This window comes from Nicotiana tabacum, chromosome 10 (genome assembly GCF_000715075.1).
Source record: "Nicotiana tabacum cultivar K326 chromosome 10, ASM71507v2, whole genome shotgun sequence".
NCBI lineage: Eukaryota > Viridiplantae > Streptophyta > Magnoliopsida > Solanales > Solanaceae > Nicotiana > Nicotiana tabacum.
The window spans coordinates 160,558,293-160,570,969 of NC_134089.1; the positions used below are offsets into that span (position 1 = coordinate 160,558,293).

The window sequence follows — 12,677 nt, forward strand, 5'->3', positions numbered from 1 at the left end:
AAAGATTGTGATATCACTATCTTGTATCATCCGGGAAAGGTCAATATGGTGGCCGATGCGTTGAGTAGGAAGTCAGCCAGTATGGGCAATCTTGCTTATATTCCGGTCGGTGAGAGACCGCTTGCTTTGGACGTTCAGGATTTGGCCAATCAGTTTGTGAGGTTGGATATTTCTGACCCTAATCGTGTATTGGCCTGCACGGTCGCTTGTTCTTTTTATTGTAGCGTATCCGTGATCGGCAATATGATGATCCCCATTTGTGTGTACTTAGAGACACGGTGCAGCGCGGAGGTGCCAAGCAGGTTACCTTAGATGATGGTGGAGTTTTGAGATTGCAGGGTCGAGTGTGTGTGCCAAATGTGGATGGGCTCTGAGAGTTGATTTTAGAGGAGGCCCATAGCTCCCGGTACTCTATTCATCCGGGAGCCGCGAAGATGTATCAGGACTTATGGCAGCATTATTGGTGGCGGAGAATGAAGAAGGATATCGTAGCATATGTGGCTCGTTGTTTGAATTGTCAGCAGGTTAAGTACGAGCATCAGAGGCCTGGTGGTTTATTTCAGAGGATTGAGCTTCCCGAGTGGAAGTGGGAGCGGATCACTATGGATTTTGTTGTTGGACTCCCGCAAACTCGGAGGAAGTTCGACCCAGTATGGGTCATTGTTGATAGGCTGACCAAGTTAGTGCATTTCATTCCTGTGGCGGTCTCCTATTCATCCAAGAGGTTAGCTGAGATTTATATCCGGGAGATTGTTCGTCTTTATGGTGTGCCTGTATCTATCATTTCAGACCAAGGTACGCAGTTTACCTCGCATTTCTGGAGAGCAGTTCAGCGAGAGTTGGGCACCCAGGTTGAGTTGAGTACAACATTTCATCCTCAAAAGACGGGCAGTCTGAGTGGACTATTCAGATTTTGGAGGATATGCTCCGAGCTTGTGTCATTGACTTTGGAGGCTCGTGGGATCAATTTTTGCCTTTAGTAGAGTTTTCCTACAACAACAGTTACCAGTCGAGTATATAGATGGCTTCTTATGAGGCTTTATATGGTAGGCGGTGTCGATCTTCAGTTGGATGGTTTGAGCCGGGAGAGGCTTGATTGTTGGGTACGGATCTGGTTTAGGAGGCTTTGGATAAGGTTAGGATTATTCAGGATAGGCTTCGTGCAGCTCAGTCCAGGCAACAGAGTTATGCAGACCGCAAGGTTCGAGATGCGACTTTTATGGTGGGAGAACAGGTATTTCTCCGAGTGTCACCTATGAAGGGCGTGATGAGATTTGGGAAGAAGGGCAAGCTTAGCCCTAGGTTCATTGGCCCGTTTGAGATTCTTGATCGAGTGGGAGAGGTGATTTATAGACTTGCGTGCCGCCGAGCTTATCAGCTGTGCACCTAGTGTTCATGTGTCCATGCTCTGGAAATATCACGGCGATCCATCCCACGTGTTAGATTTCAGCACTGTCCAGTTGGACAAAGACTTGTCTTATGAGGAGGAGCTGGTAGCTATTCTAAACCGGCAGGTTCGTCAATTAAGGTCGAAGAGTTTTCCTTCTGTTCGTGTTCAGTGGAGAGGTCAGCCTCCTGAGGCATCGACCCAGGAGTCCGAATCCGATATGCGGAGCCGTTATCCCCATCTTTTCCCCGACTCAGGTACTTCCTTCTTCTGTTCGTTCGAGGACGAATAGTTGTTTTAGAGGTGGAGAATGTACTTATTTTAAAACGAAACTTCCGTGTTCTAAGTCCTTGAAAACCTCATTTAGAGTCACCTCGATTTGCGTGCGTAGTACGGGCGCGTAGCCGAAAAGCTTAAATATGATAATCTGTGGAAAATGATAAGTTTTGACTGTAAAATGAATAAATTTGACTTCGGTCAATATTTTGGGTAAACGGACCCGGATCCGTGATTTGACGGTCCGGGAGGTTCGTAGGAAAATATGGGACTTGGGCGTATGCCCGGAATCGAATTCCGAGGACCCGGCCCAAGAAATGAATGTTTAAAGGAAATTATTTTCTAAAATTTTTTAAGGAAATTTGAAATGAAGTTTGATTAGAAAGAGATGGTATCGGGCCCGTATTTTGGTTCCGGCGCCCGGTACAGGTCTTATATATAGTTTAAGTCATTTCTGTAAAGTTTGGTTGAAAACGAACGTCGTTTGACGTGATTCGGATGTAAATTGCTAAATTTGATACTTGATGAAGTTTGAGAAAAAAATTCTTGATTTTGTGGTTTGATTCATTGTTATTGAGGTTATTTTGGCGATTTGATCGCACTGATAAGTTCGTATGATGTTGTTGGGTTAGTACGTGTGTTTGATTAGGATCCCCAAGGGCTCAAGTGTGTTTCGGCAAGTTTTGAACTTAGGAAAAATATGTAGATTAAGAGAAGGTACACGTCTCTGAAGTCGAGTCTCGCGGTCCGTGGTGGAAACTTCGTAGCCGCGATGGGGACTCCGCGACCGCGGTGGGGTTTGTGCGGTCCGCGGTGAGCAAGGCCAAGCCTCCGTGGCCGCACTCGATTTCTTGCGGTCCGCAGTGGAGCTCCGCGGCCGCAGTCCATTATATGCGGTCCGCGGTGGAGCTCCGCGGCCGCAGTCCTCTTTATGCGGTCCGCGAAGAGAGTCTGAGAGGGGTATAAATAGATGGGATTTTCAGTTATTTTTTACTTTTCAAAACCCTAAAACATAAGAGGCAATTTTTCAAACAATCTTTCTTCTCCAAATCAATTGTATGTCATTTTTAACTAGTTTTCTTCAATCGTTAACATCTTTTAACAAGATTTCAACTTCAAATCAATGATTTTCATGGGGAAAATTGGGTGTTTTGGGTAGAACCTAGGCTTTTCAAAAATTAAGGATTTGGACCTCGATTTGAGGTCCGATTTTAAAACAAATTACATATTTGAGCTCGTGGGAGAATGAGTAATCGGGTTATGGTCCGAATTTCGGGTTTGGACCAAGCGGGTCGGGGTCGATTTTTGACTTTTTGGGGAAATCTTTATAAAACCTATTATCATGCATTAGAATTGATTCATTTAGCATTTATTGATATCGTTAAGCAAATTGTGGCTAGATACAAGCGAGTTGGTGGTGAAAACAAGAGGTAAAACGGTAATTGAGGCTTGAATTGTGTTCGTTGCATCGAGGTAAGTGTTTGGTCTAACCTTAACTTGAGGGATTAGGAGTTGTGTCCTATTTGCTATTTTCTTCTTGTCGAGTACGGCGTATAGGCATGGTGACGAGTATCTATACGTTGGTGTCAAGCATGATCGTGGGTTTTATATTGTGGTTTTCATGATTTCATTGTATTATCCATGTCTTGATGAAGATTCCTAATTGTTGTATAAAGCTTGTGGAAAGAGTTGTGACCTATGAACATTGAGGAGCGTTGGCTCAGGTTGTATAGTGAAATTGTGAAAGTATAAGTGACAATTGAACTTTTAGAGCTTTGGCTCGAGTTGTGAAAGTATAAGTGATAATCGACCCTCTAGAACATTGGCTCGAGTTGTGAAGTGAATTGTGAAGTAAAATTGAGAAAGAAAAGAGATCATTATGTTGTCACCCTTGTCGATCTATTGTTGATTTATTTGTCGTTACCTTGCCGGGATTTAATTGTTTAATTATTGTTCTCTTGCGGCGATTTAATTGGTGACTTGTTGTTCCCTTGCCGGGATTCTTATTGCAAAATTTCCTTTATTTCTTTACCCTATTGTTTGTGATTATTGTTTGGGTGAGGAAGAGAGTTAAAGCACGAAGGGTGATGCCGTGCATTGTTTGTTATTGTGAGGAAAGAATGTAAAGCATGAAGGGTGATGCCGTGCCGCACGATGTGTCATTCCGTGCCGATTTTATTTATTATATGGTGAGGAAAGAGAGTAAAAGCACGAAGGGTGATGCCGTGCATATTTTTATTATATGATTGCTTTGGTGAGGACGAGAGTAAAAGTACGAAGGGTGATGCCGTGCATTTGTTGATTTCTGATTCTTTATTGATATCCGAGTTATGTTGTTTCTTTCATTACTTGTTGTTATTTGATTTACTTCGAGGTTATAGATTCCCTTACCCTATTTGCCTTGTAATTGTTGTTTGGGTAAGGAAGATCGTAAAGCACGAAGGGTGATGCCGTGTATTGTTTTGGTGAGAACGAGAGTAAAAGCACGAAGGGTGATGCCGTGCAAATTGTTGATTTCTGCTTCCTTGTTGATATTCTAATTATGTTGTTTCTTTCCTTACTTGATGCCTTTTTATTCGGAACTAATATCTCCCCCACAGCATGTTTCCCCCCTCTCACATTGACTAGTTATTTCTGTATCTATTTTCCGTGTGTATATATATATATATATATATATATATATATATATATATATATATATATATATATATATATATATATGAACTGCACAGGTTTATTTGGAGTCTGGTCCTAACCTCGTCACTACTTCGCCGAGGTTAGGCTAGACACTTACCAGCACATAGGGTCGGTTGTGCTGATACTACACTCTACACTGTGTGCAGATCCAGGAGCAGTTTACGAACAGTAGTTGGAGGGCTTCCTTCAGTCCACCCGGATACCCAAGGTAGACCTGCAGGCGTCCGCAGGCCATGGTGTCTCCCTCTATCTCTATTTCCTGTTTCATTTTCTTTTGTTCAGAAACAGTGTATTGTATTTCTTCAGACTTGTATGTAGTAACTCTTGGATAGTCTGTGACACTGTGACACCAGGTTTTGGGGTATTTGAGGTTTTAAAAGTTGTAACAGACGTAGCTTTAAAATATATAATTGTTGACTTCCGCTTATTTATTTAAAATTTTGTTTTTATCATATTATCGACTTGTGTTGTTAAAAAAAAGCAAGGATGAAAGTGTGACAAGTAGTTAAGGTTTGGCTTGCCTAGCTCCCATTAGTAGGTGTCATCACGGCTCTCGAGGGTGGAAAATCTAGATCGTTACATCATGCCTACTTTGAATTATTGAAATGTTTCTAACAACTTGAATAGATTATTTGATTATGACTAGAAATCACTATTTTGCATAACTGGACAACCGCATGTGCAGAACTTGCGCACAGACTGAATGTACATGGCCATTAGTTTTATTACCTTACGTCCTCCCTGTGGTATAATTAGCAATATCACGGTCCTAAAGATTCAATATAAATACATACAAAAAGTAATAAGTCAAATACATAAGCACCCTCTTAAACTTGCCTCTTTTTTTTTTTTTTTCATTTAGAATTGAAACTAGCATTTGTTCCTATTGAATACCTAAACTAGAACCAAACTGTACCTATTAAACACGCCTTGCACAATTTGTGGAACAACTTACAAGCACTGCCTCGTGCCAAAATAAATAAATTAATATGTGATACATGGATATATATTTTTTTTTAATTTAAAAAAACTATTTTTAATTTTTTTCCTTTATTTTACCCCTTCATCGTCTTCTCCCCCCCCCCCCCACCCCCTGCCTTTCTTTTTTCGGTCTTCCCCAACTACGCCAATTATAACTGGTATTAGAATGTCCCAACCATTATGGCATGGGAGCTTATGAATGAGGCTATATGCACATCAGATTGTGCTTTGACCTCTTTAAATTGTCCTTTCTCCATATCTATGCATTTATCAATGGCTAAAGTTAATGCATATGTGATGCCCCACTGTTCCAGCTTTTTCATTTGGGAAACATTGGGGAGTTGCCTGTGGTACTTTCCGGCCAACCACAAAATTATTTGGTGGTCGTTTGTTGCTGTCCGGTCAATTCATTGTCCATAGCCTCCAAATATGGCATATCAGAATTTGTTCTAGATAATTTCTGTACAGAATGGGAAGATGTTTATGGTGGCACAGTGGCTACTTCCGGCAAATTCTGTCAGTGTTTGGTTTTTCCGGCGAGTAATTCTCTGGGCTTGGCTTTTTGTTTTTCCGCCAGAAGTTATTAATGTTACATGATATAAATTTGTGACTTTAGAGGAGAGGAGATCGCTAAGAGGGAAGGGTAGCGGGTGAAAGGTGGCTGGTGGTGGAGGTGGTGGCAGGGAGACCTGTTTAAGTGTTCAATAGGAACAAGTGCTAGTTTAGGAGTCTAAATAAAATTAAAAAAGGCAAGTTTAAGGCCTTGCTTATGTATTTGGCCATCAGCCAAAGTAATCCATTCAATACTCTCTATAACAATCTCATTTGTTTGTGAAGTGCTGTAATAAAAGACATATTATAACATAACATAAAAATTAGTTTCGAGTAAAAAAATGGCTTTTACCGTGAATGGTTCTTACATAGGGATTCTGCTATAGAAATGTAGTCATACATTTAAATGGATTTTCCTGTGAAGAGCGTTTAGTGAAGTGCAAGTGCCGCCCTGTATCTAGGTAACATTAGCATAACAGCAGCTTTTCAAAGAGCAACCAAAGAACATCTACCCACAAAGCACTCTTGAAAGAACAAGTTCTTTCTCTTTTCTCTCAATTATTGTGTGTCGGGGGAGAGGAACGTGGTTAGAGGGTTGGAGCTTTGAGTATGAGACAGCAGCTAAACTGCCAAACATAATTAAAAGGCAAAATTAAGCCAGCAAATTGACAAGATTAATGATGAAAAATGGCGAAGTCACGATCCTTGCCTCTTGCAAAGATGTAACATATGCACCATCTCAAGTAATAGAATTCCATGCATAAAAGCATAAAATAAAACGAAAGGGGGAACCTATATTGAGCCACAGACTGAATTGGTCATAAGATTAGAAACAGCAAATGTAACTAATCTTCAACTTGATCAAAATCATTTACGAACTTCCAGCTACCACAGTACATTCACTCAACAACTGCCCTTATTGTGACATTTATAATGGTCTGGCATACAAGAAATGCAACCATCAGGCAGAAAAGAGCAGATACTTTTAACAATACAAATTATCTAAGGAAATGATCAAATGCTTTTAACTTAAACAATGAATCCATCATAGACCCAAACTAATTCATTAAGCCAAGCTAAACCAAATAGAACATATATTTCACTATTTAGAATGCATAAAATTAAAGACCAAAAAAATAAGTCACAATACATATATCTCAACCAAAATTTTCGAATCAGCTCAAATACACTTAAACATTGAGCATCTGTAATTTAAAAACAACAATTAAAACATCTCGTTCAATCTGGCAGTAACAGATCGAAGCTTAGAATAAACCTTACCAGCAGGAGACCCCATGATAAGGCTACAGAGCGAATCCCTAGCAATCTTAATATTAGTAAATGATCCTAATATATGTATCTTTGTATCCGCAATCACAATTCTCGTCTTCGTCGCATTCTCTATAGCAAACTTCGTCTTCCCTCCTTTCCCTGACAATCTACCAATAGCCCTAGATAAATGCTCTCCACGCAGCGTCTTCACATCCTTAATTTCAAATGAATCAACGTATAACTCGTCGAGACGGAGCAACGCAACAGCGTCACACGTGTCGAACCCTAGCATGAAAGCGTGAACGAAGTCGGCGGATTTTTGGAGGTTGCTGATATCGGGCGTGTCGTATCGGGTTTTGAGCTCAACCCGACGTTTTTTGAGGTTCATTCGGATGTCGATTTTCATCTGCTCGTAGATTGGATTGTAGATTTCAAGCCAGGCTTTTTTTAACGGAGTGTAGCGGTGCTGTGGGACTGTGACTTTCCGGAACTGAACTTGACCGTCGGAGATTTCGTGGGCTTTTAGAGGTTGGAAACTGGGCTTTGCCGGTAGTGTTGTCGCCGGTTTCTCTGTCGGAGAAGGATTGTCGATTTCCATGGTTGGCGCGGGACAGAGAGAATAGGAAAGGGGATGAAACTAGGGTTTTTGAGAGGGGTTTGCAAAGGCAACTGAGATAGAACTATATATATGGTTTAGATTTCTGCTGGAAGAGCCCACTACTATTGGGCTTATTTTCAAACTAGGTAAGTGAAGCCCGGCTTGCGCACGGGCCCAACATAATGTGTGTTATTGTCAAAAAGGAGAAAATCTCACTTTATACCTATTAATTTTAAATTATTTACCCTTTAATGCCTAGACTCAAACTATTTACTACTTCTACCCATACTTTCCAAACTATTTACCCGCTAGTTTCACTTCCTATATATCTGCAAAATCCCCAAATGGATGAGGTGGTGGAGGAAGTAGAAAAAGTGAAAAAAGATTTTGAAGAAACATATAAACAGACACAACAACACATTAATTACATTCAGGAATATGGCAAATCGACAAGATTAATTTCAGAAGAGAAAAGTTCACTCCTAAGATTGAATATCCATCATTGTTGGGCTTGAAGCTCAATTTTATTTTTGACGATTTCTTGTTTGATACAAAGTAGGTGCTGTTAAATATTGCTTATAGTACCTTCTGGAAGTTCATACTGAAATTTGATAGCATTTGGACCTGATTTGAGGTGATTGAGATCGAAATTTTCAGTTGAAAATCGAAGAAGAACACAGCTACAGTATACCGTTACGGTATACAATATGTTGTAGGAGTATATAGCTATACTGCAACAGTACACTATTATAGTTTACAAAATAGTATACCGCCACAGTATACTAATATACTATAGGAGTATATAGTTATACTGCAACAATATACTATTATAGTATACAATATATTGTTATAGTATACTTTAATAATATGCAAGATACTGTAACAATATGTTGTAATAGTATACAATATACTATAATAGTATACTTATTACCCGTAAATTCACTTGCCTTTTCCCTTTTAATTTGTTTTAAGCTTTTACCCAAGCGTGAGGGGCAAATTGAAAATGCAAAAAATAAAATAAAAATTATAGTATGCTATATGATGTAACGGTATACTCTTACAATTAAATCCTTTTAGAATTTTTTAATTTTTTTATTGACAACTGATACTATTTTAGTTCAATAATTGACTAAATTTTTTTTTAACTCATTGCGTACAATTGTATACCCTGTTGGTATAGCTATATACTATACTAGTATCATATGTTAGTTAATATTTTTTTGGTTTTATTAACTACATTTAATTGGTACACAATTTGATTTTTCTTTAGTAATAATATAAAAAAAAGAATAATAAAAATAGTGAAAACAGTAAATGAAATCAGATTATGAAGAGAAAAAGAATATAAAAAAGAAGTTAAATGAAATTAGAAAAGGAAAAAAGAAAAAAATAAGAAGAAAACGAGAAAAGAAAAAAAAGAAAAAAGAAAAGAAAATAAGCATAGAAATAAAAAAGAATTGGAGAATAAAGAAAAAATTCTCCACAAAACCTACTATGGGTAGGAAATGTAATTAGTTTATGGGTAGGAAAACAAATGGGTAGACAAGGGTAAATAGTTTTGTTTTTGTGGTTAATTGTGTCAAAACCCCCTCAAAAAGTCATTCATATAAAAGTATTCAAATCTTTCTTATTGAGGTTCAAGTTTAAATTTTGTTCCTCATTGTATTGTTATCCCAAAATAATGTTTGTTTTGATTGTTTTACTAAAATTGATTGTATTGTATTGTTAAATTCATTGTTCCGGAACAATGAAAAGTACCATTTTTTGAAACAGCCGATTTGGTGTGGTGGGATTGTTTCCTATTTTTCTTTCCAATTATGCCCTAACTTATTACTCCACAATTCTATTTTACCCTTTATCTTTTTTTTTCTATTTTAACTCCAAATCTCCAACCTATAACCTACTTTATTTTTTTCCAGACCAATGTTAAAGGTGTTTTGCCGCCTTCTGTTTTATTTTTTCTCCTAATTTGCTTTTAACTCAATTCTAATTAGTTGTGCTCCTTTGTTTTGCCTTCTTCTGTATCGCTCATTTGTTCTGCTTTCTTATGGTGTTTTGACGTCTTCTGTTTTGTTTTGTAAAATTATTTTTATACATAATTTGTGATAAATTTAATATTTAAACAATTGAGAGTATTTTAGTAAACTTATCAGTTACAGTACAGTACGATACAGTCAAACCAAACAACAAAATATTATTTAACAATAACAAACAATGCAATCTATCCAAACATTGTATTCATAAAACGATACGGTACAATACGATACAATACAATACAATACATTATAAAACGATGGAGAACAATAATCCAAACAGAGTGTTAGTTTGATTCAGTCTGTCTGATTTTATTTTTGAATTTTCTTTTAACATTCCTAGTCATATAGGTCTCTAATTCCCACATCGAATTCTAAACTTACTAAATACTCTTTGAAAAAAGTCTTACCAATAATGTAAACAAAGAAGAGTAATCATTATATAAAAATTAAACTCATGTTACATTTGTTCAAGGTTGAATCCTGCACTCAGTAGCGGAGCCAAAAGTGTTAATTGACAGAAATTATACTGTATAGATGGGTAATTTTTTATAAATATTTATATACTATATGTTGAATTCCCTTGACTTTTTCTTATGTTTACTTTTTAATATTTTGACCCCTTAATAAAAATTCACTTTTTCCACTTGCCTCCTTCTTTGACTCGTGTATCCAATCATAACTCTAATTAGGGGTAGAGCTAGATCAAAAGGAAGTATATGTGCCATCACTTATGTACACATGCTAGTTTTTCTGCAAAATCAAAAGGGACAATACAAAACACAGACAAAAGTTAATAAAGCAGCTAGAATAAATCTTATGTGGGAGTTAATGAGAATGCATAGTCTGGAGCAAGACGACCAAATGATAGTATAACTATCAAGTATTTATTTTAGAACTAGTAAATTAATCCGCGCTTTGCGCGGTTGTTTTCGGAAGAACACAAATGACTTCAAGAAAATAATTTCTTTTTGTGAGTTCTGTTGAAAAAATAAAATATCGTAAGAAATAATAAATTATATTTATATATGAATAAATCAGGCGTACTAATATCGTACCAGTGATAATTTAGCCAAATAGAACAATGAAAAAAAAAGTACATATATTTGCTTTTAAATCCTTTTTGAATGAGAATTTACGGTAGAATCCGAATAAAATTATCGCCCATCACACAATATCACTATTCAATACTTCTAGGTTACTATCACATCTAAAAATTCTAATTTTACATTTATTTCGTAAATATAACAAAAGAAAAAAATCTATTGATTGGAGAGAAAATAAAGAAAAATGGTCAATTACCAAAACAAAAAAAAAGAAAGGAAAATCAAAAGTTTAATAAGAGGAAAGAAAAAGTAGAGTTTTTTATTATTATTACATATCGTTCAATAGTCAATTTAATTTGAATATTTTATTCATCAATTTGCTCTAAAAAAATGCTCAAGGTAAAATGGGTTAGATTTCGATTAGAGTTTTCTATTAATATTTTACTTTAGTTCTTTTAATTTTAGGATAATATAAGGCAAAGGAAATTATCTTCTACTACTTGTAGAATATTAACCACTGCTAGATATTTTACAATTCTTATAGGATTATTCTCATTATATTGTACTGTAGTAGATATATTTGGTTGAATTTCTCAAATAGTAATTCTATTATATATATTCTTATAAATAAATTTATATGCTTTTGAGTAAATGGTTTTTATGTGAATATTTAGTTTTATTTGATTTAATTTCTTTTATCTGAAATTCAATTTTTATACATGTAATATAAGATCTATAAAAGAAAAACAAAGTTAATCAAAGTAGGAAAAATATATATAAAAAAAACAATGCCAAATTTGCATGTTCAAGAAGAATTGAACTAAAATAATTCATGTTGTACTTTTGATTTTCTTTATTTTATTTGAAATCTAATTTTTATACACGTGATGTAAGATGTGATTTTTTTTATCCCAAAATTCTCAAAGTTTTTTTAAGGAAAGAAATAATTAAAGTAGGAAAAAATAAAAGAACAAAAATGGAAGAAAAGTAAGGAAGAAAGAAGGATTTGAGGAAAAGGAATAAATGTAGTAATATGAGGATGAAGAAAACCGAAGAAAGAGAGATTAAATGGGATTTGATGAATAGAAATAAATGGAGTAATAATGAGGATAAAAATATATATTTTTTGGCAATTTTTTTGACAGAAAATAAGAAAAAAGTTCAAAATTATGAAAAAAAGATAAATTGTCATACTGATTAAAGAGGCATGCCACATCATTTTTTTATTCTTAACTTTATATTTATGTATAGATATTAATTGCAATTTGATCAATTCAAATATAAATACTATATGTCATATCTTCAACCTGACATTTTCTACTATATTATGCAAAAATAATTGAAAAGTCATTAATAATAAAAATTATTTGAGTAATACTAATAATGTATCTCTCGTAACATTACCTATTCACTGGTGATATAATTTTTCGCCCGCATATATCTAACATCACTTTGTATTCAATATGTTATTTCTAGTGAAATAATAATTTTCACTTGCAATCCTTGAACTTTTGTTTCTTGTAAAAGTAAAGTTCAAATGTAATGTTACACCCTATATTTTCGTACGTGAAAGTACGCCATAAGTAAATTGATGAAAACTCAAAAATGAGATGTTACATCCCGCATTTTTATACATTAAAGTTTCGTTGTAAGTTAATCGACGTAAGCTCAGGAATGAGATTATTTTGAGGCTATAAGTATTATGCTATTTCAAACAAGTGATAAGTAAATTTGTGTAGGTGAGAGGGTAAGCGAATCGAAGAAAATGAGTTTCGTCGAAGTTCGACATTTTGAGATAAAATACGGTCCGAGCTATAATACCTCATATTTATGGA

The 12,677-nt window shown here is 35.7% G+C and overlaps 1 protein-coding gene across 1 annotated transcript; it reads right to left on the reverse strand.

The window, feature by feature from the left end:
• Positions 1-6,970: 6,970 nt before the first annotated feature.
• On the reverse strand, positions 6,971-7,821 carry LOC107818006 (uncharacterized). Its single transcript, XM_016643910.2, has one exon. The coding sequence runs from the start codon at positions 7,761-7,763 to the stop codon at positions 7,119-7,121; it is 645 nt and encodes a 214-aa protein (XP_016499396.1). The 5' UTR covers positions 7,764-7,821; the 3' UTR covers positions 6,971-7,118.
• Positions 7,822-12,677: the final 4,856 nt, after the last annotated feature.

Excerpts from the sequence above, each read along its gene's own strand:
- LOC107818006 (XM_016643910.2), bottom strand. The coding sequence starts at position 7,763 with ATGGAAATCGACAATCCTTCTCCGACAGAGAAACCGGCGACAACACTA.